At 46.2% G+C, this 21,009-nt stretch overlaps 1 protein-coding gene across 12 annotated transcripts in view; it reads right to left on the reverse strand.

Annotated features, from left to right (window-relative positions):
- Window positions 1-21,009, reverse strand: part of CDH23 (cadherin related 23) — a 208,062-nt gene that overhangs the window by 143,328 nt on the left and 43,725 nt on the right. For all 12 annotated transcript variants that reach the window (XR_008971454.1, XR_008971452.1, XR_008971453.1 and 9 more), the window contains exons 4-6: window positions 16,587-16,729; window positions 13,282-13,329; window positions 12,952-13,044 (exon numbers count right to left, since the gene is read on the reverse strand). Coding sequence is in view for 9 of the 12 variants with exons in the window: in XM_057403314.1 (XP_057259297.1) it covers window positions 12,952-13,044; window positions 13,282-13,329; window positions 16,587-16,729 (284 nt within the window). In the remaining 3 variants the exon portion in view is untranslated. The remainder of the gene's footprint in view (window positions 1-12,951; window positions 13,045-13,281; window positions 13,330-16,586; window positions 16,730-21,009) is intronic.

Raw genomic sequence — 21,009 nt, forward strand, 5'->3', positions numbered from 1 at the left:
GCCTCCAGAACAAGCTTTCCAGAACAGAAAGATGAATGGAAAAGAAGAGAAGGCCATCTTCTAGATGATGGAGATGCTGAAAGACCCATGTCACAACAACAGCCCAGAAGGTACCCATGATACATCCACTAGTCACAGCCTTTTCTCTTAATTTGAAATCTCAAAACCAGCTACAAAAGCACGACTGAGAAGCAGTCCCTGGCTAACTGCTCCCCAGCTCACACCGTTTGTCCTTGCTCATCCATTTAGAAGTTTAGACAACATGACCTGTGTGCCCAGAGAGTCCCTTTTTAAGAGATTCACAAATGCAGCCACGCCTGGAAGTCCATATTTCATCTGCATGACGTGAGCAGAGCATTTTTGACCTCTTAATTTTGTGCTAATTTTGGTTTCTCAGTTCCTTTCTGCAGAGTTTCCAAAATTTCATGCCAGTTACTAACTCATCCCTCCTACCAAAAGTGGGATGAGCAGCTACACAGCCCAGGTTTGTCACCAGCCAGAGGAATCCTCTAGAAAGAAAACCTGCAGGAGAGAGATAAGAAGCATCTCCTCCAGTCATCGGAATTCAGGGAAAAGTCCAAACCAAATATTAATGAGAGGCACTTAACTGCGCCTGTTTGGCAATCAATAACACACGACAAGGTACACAATAGGGCTGTGCACTTCACATTGTCGCTGTGCTAGAGATCCAAACTTGAGGGGTCTTCTGCTAATCCCCTCCTTGAGGTCATGTCGGCAACTATCCAAGCCCCCATCCGCTTCTACACGCTTCCTCCATTAGAGAGTCAGGGGGCCAGAGTGATGACTAACATCTCGCAGTTATGCTTAATGATTACATTCATCCCAACCAGCCTTATTCCTTTTTGTAATGTTAATCTAGTTCCAATTATTAAAAAATATCACCTGCTTGGCCATGCTAGTGAATGCTGCAGAGCATTTCTCCATCTACAGGTGGCATTTGCACAACAGGTGTCAAGGAAAGGGAGCGTGGGGCTGCCTGATGGGGCTCTGCTCTGATGTCCTACATGGTGAGAGGGCATGACCACAGATGGGTGCAGGAGATGCTGTCCAAGCTGCAGGGACTCATTCAGAGAGTGCACTGATGCCTGCAAGCATGGAGATTGCATCTCAGGAACCCATTTACCTTTCTGTGCTTGTTTCACACAAAACCTTCATCTCTCTGGTTGCTCCTCCACATCACCCCTATAGTGGCCATCTCCTACCCCTGTCTGCAAGCACTACGCACAGGAAGGTGGCTGAGAGGACCCAGCTGAGGGGGTGCTCACCCCACATCCTGGTCTTCCAGCAGGATTCCAGGGCTGACATTTGCGGGTGCTTCAGAAGGTCCTGCAGCACAGGCTGCAGGAAGAGAATGGCTTTCAGCTCAATTACCCTTCACATTCCAATTCCATCATGCTCTGATGAGGCTTTTTAACCAACCTCCCTTCCCCTACCCCCCCCCCCCCAGAAAGCATTCCTGCCACAGCTCGGCCTCAAGTGCTAATACGCAGGAGTGATGCGACTTGCAGCCCTTGAAGCCAGTGTAATGCTTGGCTCCTCCTGTCCCTTCCAGCCATCTTTCCTGAAGGTCTCCTCTAAGCTGCCTTCTCCTCACCATGCACCCTCCTACCAGGGACTGGACTCCTTCTTACTCTTTCTCCAACCTCCACTTGCCTCTTGAGCTCCCAAGCCCAAAACACCAGAGGCCTAGAGATCAGTCTTCTTCAAGGTGCAAGTTAGGTGCAAGCAGAAAGCACCATTACTGCTGCTGCTTGGGCCACCAAACATCCCCATACACCCCACAGAGACAGGGGCGGCTACTTCTGTTCTTTTTCTCAGAGGTGCCCACATTAAGAACATAAAAATGATTCAATGCTTCATACTACTAAAAGTAAAAAGTAAGTCTAATGTCTTCCAGAGAAGAGCTGACCTTCTCCTGACATCATCTGAGCAGATCAAAGATGATGTGGGAACACACAGCAAGACACCAGTTAAGATGATGACGATGAGTGACTCATGATGAAGCACAGGCTCTGAAGAAGCAACCTTGCTGAAAAAGTATCATTTGCCCTGCAGACAGGGCTAGGTCTTGTGTTCAAGGCCCTCAGAAGTGAAGTGATCAAGAGAAAGACTTGTAGAGAAGGCTCCCTGCGATGTGTGGTGGGATACCAGGCTGGCCCACCCTCAGGAGGAGGATGCAGACTTCCAGCTTTCTCGCAATACACCCAGTGAAGCTCATGCAGCCCTCAGACCTGAGCAGACACAATGCAGATGTGCTCAGAGGCAATGTCCCACAGGGCAGAGACATCCCCACTTGCATGACATCCATTTCCCTGTTGACTGCAAGAACCGGGGTCAGCTGCAGTGCTGTAGTCCTCGAGTGCTCATACCAGAAGAAACAGCCTCTTTGCAAAATTTCCTTCCCCAAATGCACAAGTTATATATAGGAAAACAAAATATCCACCCGTCCTGCTATTTCACCAGCCAGCTGAAAACCCCTGTGATGCTTCACGGGCCATCAGCTAACCACTGCAGTGGAACAGCTTTATGCTTTAACCCTCTCAGCCTACATCAAAGGCAAAGCATGGGCAGCACATCTCAGAGAGGGCAGCTTTTTCTCCTGGGATGCTGAGAAATCTGCACATGCACATCTGGTTGAGTGTTCCCAGCACCTTTAATAGAGTGATTTTCCAAGTGCTGGCTCAGTAGCTCCCTACCCATGTAGGTTTGGGGTCCTCCAAATCACACACACAGCAGAAATCTTGCCTTATTCAGGTTGCTCATTAAGGTCTGGTTATGGTATGGAACAGAAGTAGGTCCTTCTTTCTCTAAAGCTCAGAGAGCTGCACTCTCAACTTCCCTCTAAATAAAGATTTACTAATTAGAGAAAAATATTTATCTCTTCCGCTCCTGATAACAGAGAAGTGCTAAAAAACATGCCTTGGATGAAACTACCAGTTACAAACTAATTTTTTCCGCCTTAAATACCAGTAAGAAGGTAGAGCTGGTGGCCACCCTGGTACAGACTGCCAGACCCCAGGTCATCTAAGCAGGAGATGCCTCCAAACACATATGAGCAACCAAGACTCATCACATGTAGGTTGAGCAGGAGGTGGCCGACTTAATTAACATCTCCTCACTTCCCTCCTTCCCTTTCAAGTCTGATTTACAATTGCGGGCCAAGCCTAGCTGGAAGTGACATATCAACATGATGAAAATCAAGGCAGGTTTGAAAAACAGAGAGGCTGTCAGCATAACCATTGCTTGAGCTCGGAGGAGACAGACAGGCTGTGGCTGAATACACTGCACTGGCACCCCAGTGAGACCTCCTGGACCACTCTGCATAAGATCAATCCCTGGAAATAGAGGGGCAAACAACCACCATCCTACACAGGGTGACAACCACTAGCTGTCTCCTTCCACCCATGCACTTCTTCACACTTCACTGAGTTATTTGGAAATGTACTGCATTAGGACACAGAGCTGGCTTGCACAGCTCTTTGTCGAGACCCTTTGCATGCACGTGCGAGCACATGTGTGCACAAAACCACCTTGTGAGCTGCTCACACTGGAAAAGAGAGCAGGGCCTGACATTTGGAGAGCAAGGCAGAGCAGCAGAAACACAGCAGGAGTCAGAAAAGGGCAGTGGGGAGGAAAGAAAATTGCACAAGTGCATTTGCAAAGCTCATTTCCCGCACATTTGCTCAGTTCTGCTGCTCAGAAGGGAGGGGGCCTGATGGCAACATTGCAGCGGTGGAGATGATCTCCATAGATGCCCAATGGCTCAGTATATGCTGCTCCTGGGTCAAGCCTTCCCGCACAATATCAGCTGTCTAAACCCACACCCAGCCAGGTTTGGTTTGCATCCTCATTTAGGAAGGGGAAAAAAAAATAAAGAAGGAAAATGCTTTTCAAATCTCCTGTAAAGCAAATCCTGAAACTTAAAAACTTTGGTGTTTTCTTTTTTCTTGAAACAAAGGTGCCTTGAACCCTGTATTCAATTTTCTTGCTCTTTTCATTATTCACACTGGCAAAAAAAGTATCAACCATATTTTAAGTTTCAACAGCAATTAATGGTTGAAATTAAGTAATGGCTGCCTAATACAGATTGAAACGTCCTCCTAGATCAAATTTCTTCCATTTGTAATGAAAATAGTTTGAAACCAATGCAAACAGTTCAGTTCACCCATAAATATTTAAAAATTTGCAGGAGAGACTGATTTAGTCTATTATTTTATCACAAAGTATGACCAGCAGTAGAGAGCTTATTATACATGACTGTCACTGACACATTACAAACTAATAAAACACAAAATGCAATTCTGAAGAAGAAATTGGAATGAATCTATTGCAAGAGTGCTTTTATTGCTCTTTTGCAACACTATTTCTGCTCAGCTTTGCAGTCAAAATGGCAACATTTTTCCCAAGTATTTCCATCTTAATTAAAAATGGCATTTTTATTGAAAAAAAATGGTTTGACAAGCGTCTTCTGACAGCTCTAGCTTCCCCTTTCCTAGGTGCACTGAGCGAGGATGCTAGTATGTGCCCACCTCACAGGTCTGCTGCTGAGTGCAATTCCTTCAGTAAAGAGCCTGTATCCTAAAATGGCAGCGGCTGGGGCACCGTCCCCCAGCACGGTGCATTTCAGTATGACCTTAATCATACCTTAATTTAGGTGGCATGATTGAAAAAGGAGCCCAAACCAACAAAGTGCATGATTATATGGGTAAAAAAAAAGAATAACTTTCAGTGAAGGTTCTTTTACTGCCTTACACCGAGCAGTCGCTACCCGCACACTGCCTTCGCAGCCTGCACACGTTAATAAACGCTTCTACAGCCAGGCATGCTCCTGCTGCTGACTTAAAAGATGATGTACGGAGAGGGAGGTAAACAAAACAGGGATTCAAAGGGAGGGGATGAGGTTTTTGCTGGCTGGCACAAGATAATAAGTTATATCCCAGGCTTCTGGGAGAATATTGTAACCAGAGAAAGAAAGATAAAACAAAACTAATTGCTAGCAGGTCACATTCATTAGCTCCTCTGCCCGTTTCTGGCAGCAGAGAGCCCTTCCTCCTGCCAGGACAAGGAAGAGACCTTGAAGCCATCTGCTGCTCAGATGTGTAAATGTAATTATACCAAAAGGGCTGCGCTCAAACAGCCGGTGCTGGTGCTTCCAGTCCCCTGGAAAAGAGCAGCCTTCCAGCCCAAACCTAAATTGCTACTGCAGGAAGAGACGCTGCCGGACCACATACCACTGCTTCTGCTACAGAGGAAGCGCGTCCTGTCAGAGCCACCCTGTCACTTGCTGCCCGTAGGGTCAAGGGGATCACAAGGAGCCATCACTTGACACCGGCCATCCTGAACTCAGACATCATCCTGGCCTCAAGGATGGGTCTGAGCCAGATACCTACAGTAAATTCAGAGCTTTGAAAAAAATCGGCAGGGGACAGGCAGATGTGGAGCCTCAGCACCCAAGTGAAATAACTCCTACAAAGCACCCAAGAGCATGCCTGTGTCCTGGGGCTGCTCAGCTCAGCAAGTGAGATATTTTCTCTTGTCCCCATTTCTTCCAAGAGAAAAGATTACTGATTTGTCTAAGGTACCTTTCCTCTCTTTGTCTGTGTGTTCTTTGCTTAGAGAATGCTTCTGTATACTTTCTCTTCCTCTGCCCCAAGAATATTTCTTTGGCTCCAAGAGTCTTATTTTCCCAGCATGATGGCTCCTCGAGAGAGGCACCGAATTGCTTGATGCCCCATACTGGCTCTCCTTTCAGCTCTAAATATGCTGTTTTCTCCCCTTTCTGCTTTCCCCTGTCCCCCATGTCTACCCCAGAATTACGCTGGTCAGAACAGCACGACTATTTCTAATTTTCAGGCTGTCCCCCCTCCTTCCTGCAGTATTCTTCCAGAAAGAGCCAAAGTTTTGCCTGGTGGAAATGACTGTTATCTCCAGGACACTTTACACATTACTTCCACACCATTTGGAGTTTTCCGCCCCAGTAGTTTCTGTTGCATCTCTCATTTCACTCCTCAGGCACGTGCTTTAAAGGACCAGGGTCTCCTATTCACCTGCGAAGCCATACAAGGGATAGGACTGCCAGAGGTGGAGACTTTCTTTCTCCCTAGGACAACAGGGCATCACTCAATATCCTCTGATGCTCTCCACCTGGTGTCACTATATACACATCAGCAATAACAGCAAAAATTTGCACACAGATGACCTTAAGAAGGAAGGATGCTTCCAGGTCTGATCACTTAACTTCCTCACACATCTTCCTCCATGCAAGGAAAGGAAAAACCTCCAGAAGCCTTCCAGCCCTCTTCAAACCCCCATACCCAACCCACACAACTCAAATCCTCCATGTCTTATCATACAGATGCCGCATGACTCATTAATAAGCCCCTCACCCACTGAAAAGCAAAAGTCATGGGGACATCTCTGATTTCACCTGTACAAACCCTTTAGCCCAAACACTGTGTTTAGTCAGTGCACTGTAGCCTGTTCCGTTTAAGTGCCTTTCTTCAGTGCTGGCAGAAAAGAGCAGGGAGAATATGGCAGCTGTCGCCTGATGTGTTTCCGAGCTCTTGCCCAAAGGAACTGCCAGCATCCGAAAGCCAGAACAAATGCCCAAGACAGCACCCATACTTCCCAGCACTTAAACAGCCTGTTTATGTTTTGCTTGCATGTGGAAAGTGGGGACCTTTATGAATATTTACAAACTCGCCCCAGAGCTAAACATACCCAGCGTGCCAGCACACATGGCATCCCACCCGTCAAAGTAAACTCAGCCTGATGACTTGTGCATTATTCACATCCCTCAGTCCCTATCCACTTGCTACTTTCTCAGCTCCTTTTTGCTCTTCCATGCCAGGGCTAGCCAGAAGACAGGCACAGCCTCTTGATTACTGATGAAAAAGGGTGCCCAATGGCACTGCTGGAAAAATCTTGACTTGGCAATTTTCTCTATGTAAAGATGTTTTAACATTCAATCTTCCTGAGCAATATAGAAATAGTCCCATCTTGGCAGATCATGCAGGCTGGGGTTGAGAGAGGAGGGGAGAAGACATGATTTCTTTGAGGGATATTATATTCTACCTAGTGATTAGAGAGCAGATGAAACCCTCTGAAAAGGATTATCACATCCAGCTAAGAGGTGGCTTTTTAATAGATGGACAGAATACCTGCACTTAAAACTATTGAAGGGAAGGCACAACATCGCTCTGCTTCCATGAGTTTGCTGGACAAAGTTGGAAAGTAATTAAAGGTTGCTAAAAAATAATAATTAAAAAAACATGGAAAGGCAAAGTATCAAAACAATCTCATGATGACCAGCTCTCTGAAGCCAGAGAGACAGTATACCTGTTATTTTGTCAGCCAACTATTCCATCAGGGCTGATGAAGACTGGCTATGAAACCCAGCAACAATACACACATTTAAAAATGAGGATGCTTAGGAAGTCTGATAAATGTTTCGTGTGATGAAGATTATCACCATATGCCTGTGCAATAGAGACCCTCTAGCTCCAGCAAGCACCAGTTGAAGCCTCACCTCCCACTTCTCCAGCAGGCACAGGAGGTGAGATCACCCTCAGTCCCCAGCACCAGCCATGCTGATGGAATGCCAGGGTGGAGAGGAGACAGAGCTGCTTACCTACCCAGGAGAGAGAACTGGCTTGCTTCCGGCCCACAGTGTTTAATGAACACAACTTGAATAATTCACTAATTTGTTGCCTTTCTAGGAAGTCTTTTCTTGAAAAAGCACGCCAAACCACCATAAATAAATAAAGTTGCATCTGAAGTGCTGCAGAGCAGTTCAATATGCTTGCAAATTCTGTTTGCACAAAAGTGGCGGAAGGAGGGGAAGGCTGGATAAGTTATTCATTGTAAATTATTTGTTCAGTTCTAAAATCCACACACAAGCATAAGCTCAGGGAGAGAAGAAAAGCAGTGAGTGGGGAGAAAGAGAGAAGGGGGGGTGGAGGGAAGGAAGGAATAAAGAAAAGAAATGAGAAAGGAGAGCAGCCAGCAATGATTATAGGCCATTTTGTGATGTGGCAGGAACATCTTTCTTATCAGCTCTGTTATCATCATCTTCAATGTAAAGGTTCCTTATTTAAACGAAGGGCGGAAAAACCCCTAAAGGTGTCTGGAAGCATGCAATGGAATGGCTAAAGCAGCTGAAGCAGGAACTCACTCTCATTGCAGCTGCTTCATATGCGTAGCATCAGGCCTCAGAGCCATCGCAATAGAATTATATGAGCCCCCGAAGACTCCCGGGCAGGATGGCATGGAAACTGATGTAATTACAGACATTATTACCATTAAAACAAAATAATAATTTTAATTACAGCTAGGGCTTTTAGGGTTTTCTCTGATCCTCCCTGCCCCTGGTCACCATCTAGCACGGCCTAGTTCCAGGCTGTTTAATGGAACAGGGCAGTGACGGTTCCCTCCTTTCTTTCTCCCTCCCTGCCAAACACTTTTCTGCACAATTAAAAAAAGCCATAAAATTCACCATTTCAACTACACCACCATATTAAGGATGGAAACTGTGACCAACAGCTTGCGAAGGCTCAATCCCAGAGGCTGCTCCCTGAGCAGAAGAGACTGCTGTCAATTTTAAGTGCCCGGCTGCCCCCCTATTAAAATAAATTGGTAAATCAGGGTTGAGTTCAGGAGATGCAACATCTGCAAGCTGGGCTACAGGTGCCTAGCCAATGTTGTGAGCTGCACAGAAACTTTTCTTTTTATTTTTAAACTCCTTTCCCACAGCTCTGCCTCTTACTCGCATTTGCTTGAACTCAAGGTGAACAAATTCCAAAGGCAGATGGCTCTGGTTGCAGATGCAGTGGGTGTCTTTCAAAAACAGAACCCCGTTATAATTACTATCTCCTGTCAAGTTACAGATAGTTCCGTGTGGTACAACTGTCATCTCGGGAATGTTCAGGGTGCTAAACAGCAGTCTATGGCCCAGAGCCTGCCGAGGACAGCTTTTTGCTAGAAGATGTACTCCAATTATACATATTACTTTATAAATAATTGTGTTAAATGTAACAGAAGGAATGAGGTGAGGGAGCAACAAAGAAGAAAAAACCCCACTGGAAACCTCCTGAGGGGACATTCAGTGAAGAAACCAACAATTAAGTGATCTTTCTGCCAGCATGTGAAAACTGATGATGCTCCAGGCCCAGAAGAAGGCTATAGACAGTTCGAACTTGATCAGCAAGCTCAGGATATTGGGGAGTCATGGGGGAAAACAGCTCTTCACAAGAAGGTACTAGACTTGGCTACCACACCACATAACAGCCTCAAAGTTTGAGGAACCTTCTCTGCAGGACCCAAGATGTGCTCCTGTAAACAGCATAGCACCTGGAAGTAGCAGATGCAGAAGAGAGGCTTGCAGAGCCATGCCTTTTAACCATAAGCTTAAAAGTTGTTCGCTTCAAAGGTGAAACAGAGGACTGTGTGCCCCAGAAGGTCCCATGCCTGGAAGCTAGGACTGGAAAGCCTAGCAGGCACCTGGGGGAAACAGTCCACCTTCATCCCAACACCACACCAGATGCCACAAAACCAGTGAGGTGCTTGGCTCCACTTCATTTGCTAGCTTCACATAAAAGCTCTGAACCATGACAATCCAACAAGACTGAGTTTCCTACAGATCCAGTGAAATGGAAAAATAGATTAGATAAAGCAGATCAGACTTGTCAGAAACTGAGGCATCGCCACAACAGCCTGCCATGGGCTCAGCAATATGTCTCCCAGTTTGAAAGCCAAACCCTGAGACTCCCAGAAACATGGGAGCCTCGGGCTGGGTGAGGATGAAGAGGGTAAAAAAAAAAGTGTGTGCAAGAGGTGAAGTGCAAGGGATGCAACCAAGAAGAAAACAAACCCTGAAGGTCAGAGTAGCAAGCACATGAGCAGCTAACTAATGTACTACAGCAGCACCACAGGGCAGGGACACGAGCACACACGTCCTAGCAAACTGGAAAACCATAAAAGTCTATTATAGCAAATCAAACAGCAGCCAGCATGACAGCCATTAGCCTGAAATGAATACACGAGAACTTAATGAGCTCTGTCAAGGCCAGCTTGGTGAATTAGGTTGCCAATTCTAGCAGGATTCCCCTTTTCTTTACAGACTTGAAAGCATCTGCACTGCCTCGTTGCCTTTTGACAAGCAAATCACGGGGTGCCCTTGCCCAGACAGGACAGACGATTACACTGGAGCAATATCCCTCTCTGGACACATGGGCCCTTGGTCAGCTATACCAGGCAGGTGCTGGGGATGTGACTAAGACATGACAAACGCAAAGGAACAGTGGCATCAGCCCAACACACGAACGATCCCCGGTCTGGGTATTTGGACCTGCTGTGATGCAGAGGAGTCCACAGTTAAACTGGGCATTCTCTCCCCTCTCCCCCTGCTAGACAGGAATTGCAGTCTCCATGCCCAAATAAATTCCCATTCTCATATCAAGCAGACTGCGTAAAACGCCAGGACGGGTATTTAGAGGCAGTATTGTTTTTAAAGGTCAGTTTACTTCATGTTTCATTTATTTATGCACACTCTTCTTTTGACTTTCCCAGTGCCACACAATAGCAGTGAGGTTTAAATGCCTTTCTGTTGCTGGTCCATTAGCTAGGACAACTGCAAATCGATACATCCATTTATCTCAAAATTAAAAAGAGAGAAACTCTCATTAGCTGCCAATTCTGCACAGAGCCAGCCTATGCAAAGCCACACTAGCACTTCTGCTAGACTCTTCCCTGTCCCCAAGCTCCAGCCCCTGTTTATTCATTAGCCATAGGCTCTTTGGCTTGGGCTGGTTAGTCTTTGAGGCAGATTTTGCTACCCACTCTAGGTGCTCACCCTGGCCCGAGCTATCTGGATGTTGATCCAGGGACACTGTCGTCGCCTACCCATGAACGGCTCCCCAGCCTCAACTGCACCCCAGCTGTCCTCTGGCTCCAAGAGCCTCAGCTTCTGAAGGCACATCTCCATGCTGTGTTACCTCCAGCTTTGAGTATTTATGAAGAAGCAACAGGAAAAACATGTGGCCCAAAAAGCTCTCAAAGCAAGTGGGCATCTCTTCCTCAAGGGCCATGCCAGCACATGCATAAGTTCATTGCTTACATCTACTGTGGGCACTTGGAGGGTCCTCTTTAGATAGTGGGACCCCATGCCCTGCTCTCACAATGCCTGATAAGGAAAGGCTCTCTCCATAGCAGAGGAACCTGCTGAGGATACCAGCTGAGCAATGCATTCGTGGCTCATTACTCTTTGATCAGTGCCCTTGGTTAAAGATCACAGATAGAAACTGGAAGCTGACACATGGCATCTTATAATTAACATGAAGCCAGCCTCCAGAAAAGCACAGCTCTAAAGGCCAATTGGCAAAGCAGAAGCAATGGGGGAAGCACCGTGCTTGCTAAACCCCACTTGCCATCTCTTCATGTGGAGAAAGAAGCCCTCTGTACCAGGTGCAGTAAATAGCAAAACCATAGCCAAATCTGGGGGCAGGGAAGAGAAGACCATTCTCCCTCAGTCCCACTGACATTCCTTTTACTTTGCAGACCCCTGCAGACAGACCATCACCAGAAGAAGCAGTAGCAAGGCAAGACAGCCACCCATCAGCTTCCAGAGTTCCAAGCAGAAAGACAAAAGCAAGGAGCAGCTTGTGGATGTTTTGGCAAGTCATTTCTGCACTGCTCATGCTTTAAAGAGAAGAAATGACTCTGACCCAGTGTCATTCTCAAAGGGAGGTTTCAGGTGACTTGGTGCAAAGATGAGACTAAAACTCTGGCTCATACATCACAAGCAACTTAATGAAGAAACCTCATCCTCACAGCAGAGGGAAAGGGAAAGATCAAAGCCCAGCACGACAGGGCATCAGCAGCCAGCATATTAAATAAACCATTGTAACACAATCATTTGTACCTCTCAATTACCGTAGACTGCTTGATTTCACACACACAGAAGAACACTTGACCTCATGCACACAAGAGGCATGCTCTGGGGAAAACAGGCTCTGTCCTGGCACCAGGGTGCAAGAGGGAGAGGTTCCCTCCACTGGATGACATTAAGTCCCCTACTAATTCCCTATTTCAAATATAATACCCTGACCTTGTTGTCCTAGCACTAGCAAGCACCTTTTGCTCGACATCTTTAAAGCCTAAATTCACATCAGACCTGTAAGGTCCTGGTGTACTTCTGCCAAGCCGAGCTCTAGGTGCAGAAGCTCTCCCTGATGGTATGACTAGTATCACCTTCCTTGCAAGGACCAGCATGGAGAGAGAGCAGCAGAAGCCTGGGAAAACTGTTCTTGGAAATATTCAACACTTTGCTGGATAAAGCTGCGAGCAACCTGATCTAACATGAAAATTCTCTCTCCTCTAATGGAAGCTTGTGCCACTAGAGCAGGGAAAGGTGGTCCTTTCCTACCTATTCGTAGGACATGATGGGACAATGATGGTCTCATGTTAAAGGAAACCACCACCAAGGACAGAAGCCTTTGGGCAGGACTCTGCAGAAATCAGCTGTTTGGAAAAACATTTATCCCTGCCTCCGGTCGCCTCTGTGACAAGAGCTGCACAGAAATTCCACCCGGCTCAGAGGGAAAAAAAAACAGAATCCCATTTACAGCTATTTTCAAAGTTCACGTTTGTTACAGGAAAGACATCATCAAAGCTGCAAAGACCCTGAGTCCCAAAGGTCGTCTTCCACCTGCCTTCCCAACACCCAAAATATGAGTCGCTTTGCTTCTGCCAATTTTCAGACAACAATAACTTCCAGATGTTTAATCCTGCCCCCAACCTCAGTGAAGATCCAGGGCAGGAGGACAGCCCTGTGGCCTTCACACAGCCAGCTCTGTGGTGGCAAAGGCAGCAAGCATGGCCACTGCAGCAAGAGCCATAAGACAAGCTGTGTGGAGAGGCTGCAGCAATCCCTACCTCTGGGATGCGGACACTGTAGGGCTGGTTATGGAACCGTGGGGCATTGTCATTCACATCTCCCACTTGGATGTTGACTGTCCCTTTGATCACCTGTGGTCACAAAGATAAACAACAGAGAGCAGTTGTCAGCTTTATGCATGGATTTAAAACCTTAAGCAAGCCTGTGGTCGTTTCCTGATGTGGGCTTTTGGCAAGCTATGGCCAAGGATGGCCCTGCTCCCCATACCCCTCAGGGTGATGCAGAAAGTCCCCCGGAGACCCGCGTGCTCATCCTCCCTGTTCCTCTCCACCCATGCCAGAGACCATGAAATGAGAAATCACACTTACCCCTTGGCTGTCACTGACAGAAAATTCAACCGTGAATTCTGACTTAGTCTGAAAGGGAAAGAGAAGAAAAACATATAATTAAAGATACTGTAGTGTTTATCTGCAGATGGCAGGCTTGGGACTTTTAGCCAATATTATTACATGCAAAATGCTTTCAGGACCTTCAAGAAGAGAACGGGTGCTTGAGTGCAATTACCTACATTGAGTATAAAATGCTGAGAAATATTAATGCCGGTGGGGCTCCAGTGTATTTTACAGGCACAGAGAGCCACTCTGCTCTGGGTCAGGAGGATGCGGGGACTATGGAACTGACCCCCTGACTAGCAGTTGAGCACTTTAAACAGACAACTAGGCCGAAGTAGATGAGAGGAGCCCACTGCTTAACCTTCTGTAACATGCCAGCGTGCCCTAGCTCTCTTCGAACACCCGCCCGGTCTCCGATGCCGGAGGCTGCCTGCTTGTATCAGCAAGAAGGAGTAAAGTGCAAGGCTGAGAAAAGCAGTTTTCCACCTACAGTGCCATCTCCAACTGCAAGATACAGGGACCATGCAAAAAGAGAAGAAAATCCAAAGAAAAAGCTGTGTAATTAGCCTTTGTTCAAGATGACAATAGAACCTAGTCTCACTGAGGACATCTAAATGTTGCTGCAGCTTTCTCAACTTACCTTCATATATCACATTGCTGGAAACAGTAGGATAAACTCAGGGTCTGTATTAAGAACTGCCTGAAATCCTTTAAGCCCATTCAAAAAAATGCCTGTGCAGTCCTCTCTGACCCTTATTGCTTTAACTAAATAAACAGCTTGGTCTTAAACTGCAATATATTAAAGTCATTGGTTCTGAGGTGAGGGATAAGTGGGGAAGAGGGGATTATTTTGCTGTCAGGGCAGGGGAATATTGCTAATGGAGGCAGACTTTCTCTTCCTGACCTTTCTTTCCAACCAGCAATTGTTTCACTCATGTTTTGCCAAGGAATCACTCTGGGATGGGCAGCAGGACTTGGACCACCACACCTATCTGGTACCTGGGCACCATCTGCTGTTTCAATTCCCCCAGTTCCAGCAATCTCTTCCTCCTCCAGCACCCCTTCCCATTCCCAGTGCCCCTGCCTGAACTGATAGAGCACAGCAAGTCAATGTTTCCAAAGCCTCATGCAGGAAAGCCTAGAAAGCAAGCCTGAAATGGCTCTTTGTGCTGTAGATTGGGTTGATTTATTCCTAATAAGATCAGCTCAGGGACAAGCAGCAGCTACTGCTGCCCAGAGCAGGAGCTCTGCTTGCACCAAGGTAGCAGTTCATCTTGGGAGAAGGGACTGGGGGACAGCTCACCAGAGCATGCACCCTCCTGCCCCCACATCTGCCTATCCCAGGTTCCTTTCTGAGCAGCTGGGGAGCTGAACCTGAGAATGTCTTTCCTAGCTCTTGCCTTGCAGCAATGCTTGCAGGCAGAAAGAAGAGCTGAAATACTGATGGAGAAGAGAGCCTCTTCTTGTGACATCCCACCCTGCTGCATCAAAGTCTTTCAGCCCTGTTACCCCCTCTTCATTTATGCTGCCATGAGAGCAAAGGAGTAGGCAAGAAAGGAAAAACAAGAGAAAAGAAACAACCAGTTGAGTACTGAAATGCTAAAATCTCAATAAAATAAATCAGAGAAAGCTGCCGCATGGTAATTTCCATCTCTGCCCTTCATGTTAGCACATACATTTTATAGACTCAGGGTCTGTCTTTTCTTTAAAAAAACCCTCACAAGCTGATTTCCTTCTAATCTTTGTGGGAGTAAAAAATATTTCAAATTTTTTTTGCCTGCATACATTCTCTCCTTCCTCTTTTTTCTCTGTTTTCCCTTTTCCTGCATCATTTACCTTACTCTGACTCCCTCTCCCTTTTCAAGTCTCTCTTCTTCTCCATTGTACCAGAATTGATCTCTTGCTCTTCCTTTCCCACTGATTTTCTTGTACGGCTTTCTCTCCCCTGACTTTTCAATCCCACACATCCAGGCCGGCATTCTCTGCTCCCAGCATGCTATCCACCTCCATCCCTTGCTTCCTATGCTGTTCTGCTTCCTCCACCTTCCCAATATCCATACCAAGCTATGTATGTGTCTGTCTTCACCCTTTTCCATGTATTGCTGACTTTGAGAGCCTGGGATCAGTTGGTGGGTGCAAGATTCTCTTCTGGTTCAGCCTGGCCATGCATGAAAGCTCTGCTCAGCTCCTCCCCTTCCCATCCTCCACCAGAAGACACCTAAAATCTATTGATCTTCCTCCTTGGCTTAAGGCTGGTATCGTAAGTATTGGGAAACAGTAGATATTTGAATAAGGAAAGATTTATGACTCATGCCAGCAGCTGTTGGCACAGGGAGGTGGAGGGGAGAGGGATGAAGAAAACCGCTTCATTTTTCCAGAGTCTCACTCTTAATACTGTGAAATTGGGTTTGCCGTGCACCTGCCTGAGCTGCATCCACCAATACTGCTCCTCCAGATCCCCATATCTGGCTGGCTCCAACCAGCATCGCCAGTGCCTGAGGTGTGTTAATGAGTTTTATCTTCACACTGCCCCTGGCCAAGGAAGTACTAAACACAGGCAAGAGAAGCACAGGGGAAATGAAGCACATTGCATTGCCCAAGTCATGTAGTATTTTCCCAGTCTTACCAAGATCCTGCCCAAGAGCCTGTGCCATCCCTTTCTCCTCCCTCCAGGAACAGAGCAAGGGCCAGGGCTTTTGGAAACAGGCACCTGGATGAGATATCATCTTTGCACACCAAAGCTACACTTGAAAATAGGGGTGTGAAAGAGATTCAAGGCAAGAATCTTGCCAAATTTAGCATCCAGCAGCCTGAATCCACAAGATGATGAAAAGTCATGATGAGATTGAATAAGCAGGGATACATCATATCTCTTCACACACTGTTCTAAGTAGTAAAGGATTTAATCAGAACAAACATTTAAAAAGGGAACCTGTAGATTTCCTTGAATGAATAAGCATCCTGGCTCTTTGGTAAATCATGTTCATTTATAATTTTCTTTACTTCCAGACTCACAGATGCTATTCTGGGATCTAGGAAAACCAACAAGCCAGATCAAATCAGAGCACCCTGTTTATTCCCTGTGTCCTAGCTCAGCGGAGCCAGTGAGAAGGTGGTGAACACAAGGGACAGACCCTGATGGGAACACACCTGGATTCCACATAGGAGTAACACCCAGGCATCATTTCAGCTGCCACAAAGGGTGGATAGCCATCTGAGCAGAAATGTTTCCTCCCTGCCCCTCCTTAGCTGAGGATGCTCTCAGCAGCAAGCAGCATTACCTCTCTGTCCAAGGGCTGCCGGAGCCAGACAACGCCAGTCATGCTCTCCACGGCGAAGAACCGGCTGGCCTCCTCACCAACCACACCAAAGACCAGCGGATCGTTGTCCAGATCCCGAGCCAGCAGCTGAGTCACTGAGGAACCTGGGAGAGACCAAAGGGAAAGACATCATAAGCAAAACAGGACAGAGAGGAAGAAACCCTGAAAACATTCAGCTTGCCAGAGAACACAGGTCTTCTGCCTTCCTCCCTTAAGTCATCCACAAACCATTTTCCTGTGGTACTATAATTTCTCAAGCAGCAAGGGGAGTCAAGCTTTGCACAGTCTTACTGTTCTCTCTAGCATAGATAAACCAAACCACAGTTCCTCTCCTCCCTCCCCCTTATCAAAAGAGAAAGTCACATTAGCTCAGCAGAAGCATAGCCATCTTGGGTGCTAGAGATAGTGGAGGAACCCGTGCCTCTTCTGGATAAGCACCCACAAGCCTCCCTCAGTCTCCCCAGCCAAGGGATGCCACCAGCACATACAACAACATTTCCAGGTCAAAAGCAAACAACCCAGTGCCAAGGGTTGATGCAAACAACCTATGATGCCCACAGGTGCCTCAAGGTGCAGGGATTCGGTAGGGCCTGGAACCAGACAGAGACCTGGGGTTTGTTTTAAACATGGCAGCTCTAGTAAATGCTGGTCATCTCAGCATATGTGGAACCCATAGAAAATGAGATGCACTAGGACTAATCCACCACTACCTTCTGCCAAATTATATTTAAAACCATCTTCTGCAGCATTCTGCAGCATAGTCCAGACAACAAAGACCTTGTTCAGGCATGTGGTTGTAAATGTCTCTTCCTAACGGCACACAAGAGGCAACACAAAGCCTCTGAAATTGTTGCATGGGGACCATGAGTCCTCTTTCCGATACCCACATAGCTCCCAGAGCAGGATGACTTCTACTGTTCCAAAAGCAAGGGAAGGACACCATCATTTCAGCCCCAAAAGAACTATCATTTTGGGCTTCTCCATGACAGCTCTGAGCATATTTGAAGTTTGCTGTGGCAGGTCAACCATGGCTGGCTCCCTGTCACATACCCAGCTGCTCTCAGTTCCCTTCTCAGCAGGATGGGGGAGAAAATAGGAGGAAAAAAGCTGGTGGGTAGATATAATGGTGGGAGATCCCCTTGGCCACCTGGCCTCCCTTGAGGACTGGGAGGGGACACACCATCCTGTGTGTGAGCCATCTTTGGCAGTAAGAGAGTACTCCAAGACTCCAAATCATGTGGCGAGGAGAACAGAAGCCACAATTCCGTCCATCTGGGAAAAGAAGGGAAGCTCCAGCAGACCCCAGGATAAATGCGGTGGCACAGCTTGGCAAGCAGAGCGATGTGGGCAATTACCAACCAGTTGGCCCGACATCAATCACAATGGAAATAATGGAAAAAGCTGATATGAGATTCCATTTATAAAGGATTAAATGATAGGAACATAATTAATGCCAGTCAACATGATTTTATGGAAAATAGGCCTTGTCAAACAAACCTGATTTTATTCTTTGATGAGATTACAATTTTGGCAGATAAAGGTAACTGCAAAGAAATAATAGTTTTGCAAGGCATTTGACTTAGCATTTTGTGACTTTCTGATTAAAAATATAGTGCTGTACATTGACAAAGAACACTGGAGTGATGACCCAGATGCCTGGCAAGTTCCAAGGCCACCAACCATGGTCAGGGGGACATCCTAGCATGACATAAAACTGCTGTTAGTACGAACTCGGGTGACAGTACAACAAATAAAGGGGAGGATCAAGAAGCCAGGTGAAGTGCTTGGTAATTTGGGCTTGTTTGGTAAAAATCTGTTTTCATGACCAAAAAAGTCTGGTGGACCACATCCGCAGAGCAGCTCTTTCCATGCCCTAGCTGGCAGAGCCACAGTTCTATTTGGGTACTTGGAGGAGTGACTTTAGGGCTATATAGCTGGTTCTGCCAATGCTGCAGTTCTGCAAGCTGCTCAGTTGGCCACATCATCTTCAGCACTGGATGCAAGAGGAAACCAGAAATGACTGAGAGCTAGCAAAAATGATTTACACTTAACAAGGGCTTTAAAATCTTGAACTGCTTCATTTATGACTCAGGCCATGTCAAGCACATCCATAAGGAGGACCAAATATAATACTTATAGATTACTATTCCAGAGCACGAAAGCACAGCAAGACTCAATGCCCAAACCCAGACACATTTCTATTTGGAGAATAAATAGGTGTTTTAAAAAGGACAACTACAATTAACTACTGGGAAATTATTTCGTTCCACCAACACAGGTGCAAGTGAGTGACAGGTCACAATCAAAGACATTTTGGACAAAGACCCAAAACCAAGAGACCTTACCCAAACTGTGATCAGCCAGTTCATCTGCAATGTTTCCATCTCTACAATGAAGCCAACACCAGAAATAAAAAGTAACCCTACACTTTCTTAAACGTTGGAGGCTTGATATGAAGCAAGTTACTAGCTTGGTTTTAATCTGGAGGACATCCAAAGCCATCCTTAGGAAAGGCTTCTTTGCCTCAGGAAACAAGCAAGACTGTGACAGTCCTCATGGCAGTGAAAGCCAGTAACTAGGACAAGATAAATCCAGGATCATGCCTCTCTGTTTTTCCTATTAAATTTGGCAGAATAGACTTTCCCCCTCTACATCTCATTCAAAAGCCCTAGATCCACAGGGTATCTGCAGTTCCCTCCAGAATTGCAAATACTTTAAAACATCTCAGTTGCATTGCAGTGGAAGGGACATGATCTTAAAAATCCTGCTGCACAGGAAAATCATGTCCCACCCACTTCTACTCATAGTCACGTTCATGGTTTGTGTGCTGCAAACCTACTCACACTAAAAACAACCCCAAACCAGACCAAAAAAAAACCCACAATCACCCAGCAAATGATCATTTAACTCTTCTCTGTCTCTTTGCATTACAGCTACTTCCCACTTCAGGGAATTCAGCTCCTAAATTCAGAATAACTTGGAGAAGAAGGCATGGCATTTCTGGGCAGAATGCATCATCCCACCTGCATTTCTCACTCTGGTCAGTCTGCAGGTGTGCAGAGGTAGATCTCTGTGACAGAACATGCTGGGCTCTACTGCTCTTTTCTCCCAAAATGTCAAAATCAAGGACAGATTTAGAAGGAAAAGAGGGAAAAGACGAAAGGGAAACATGAGAGAAACATTCAAAGCCTATTTCTGTCTCAACTTTTCTTTCCTTTTATTTGTAAGCAACAAGAAACTTCATTAAGACATAGGACAGCTCAGAATGTTAAATTGTAAGCAGCAATGTGTTACAGGAAAATACCATTTTAAACAAATCCTCACAGGTAAGGCACCAAAGGCTGTGAGCTGTTTTACCCACTCCCTTACCTGTGCATCAGTCAGTAATCACAAGCCTAACTCAAGAGCATGTCCATACCCATTACAGAAAAAAAAAAAAAAAACCACCACCATGCATAAAATGCAGATCAAAATAACAAATTCATTAGAATATAATGAGAAACAGATCCCTAAATAAGAAATGAGACTTCACAGTTGCTTTGTCATTTGTTTTTTCATCACCAGGACAAAAGTTTGTATGAGCTACCTTCCACTGATTTCTTTAGCACAAATTTATTTAATGCCACTTCCCCCCCCAATATCTCCCCCCCCCCCCCTTAATTTACTGCACCAAGGGAAGAGGAGCAGACTACCTGGATAGCACAGAGCAAACACACAGCTGGATCATCTGTGCCATAGTCACCACCCAACAGACCACAAGAAATCCCATTTCTTCCTCATCACTGGAAGGGTACTATTGTCCCACAAATAGGTGAAGCCAGACGAAGGCAAGCACCAAACCCTGTGATAATTAGCTCTGCATTTGGACGCCATGCTCTCTTTCATGGAAGCAACATGGGAATTGCCAAAGGATTGCAAAAGCAATGCTAGCACCTCCACATAAGTGTGGCTGTATCACTTGGAAAACATTAAAAAAGCAAAGTGTCCTGCTTGGACAGGGAGTACCACATCTGACAGAAACCCCTCTCAGGGCACTTGCAAAGAAAAACAGCCTGTCCTGGCTCTCCCCGGAGCTGCACCAAGGGTGCTGTTTGAGCCGCCACAAGCACAAGTGCCGACCAGTAAGGGCTGAGGAAACAGGGACAAATTATCCTTCTGCAGTGCAAAGTTATAGGTTCCATTTGTTTCCCTTCAGGAATCAGACAGGGCAGTTAAGTGCCTTGATTCCACCAGATAATCACTATTTATCTTGTCTCCTTTTGCCTCTTTTCTCTCAATCATGCCTACTTCTCCCTCTTCCTCACACAGATTTCCTTCTTTCTCCAAGTCTTGAACTTCAGTTGACCTCAGAGGATTTTAGTTGTTGTTGTTGCTTCTTTTGTTA

The sequence above is a fragment of the Pezoporus wallicus genome, unplaced genomic scaffold, assembly GCF_028554395.1.
Source record: "Pezoporus wallicus isolate ANWC-B61680 ecotype Strahan unplaced genomic scaffold, APGP_CSIRO_Pwel_v1 contig_4264, whole genome shotgun sequence".
NCBI classification, from domain to species: domain Eukaryota; kingdom Metazoa; phylum Chordata; class Aves; order Psittaciformes; family Psittacidae; genus Pezoporus; species Pezoporus wallicus.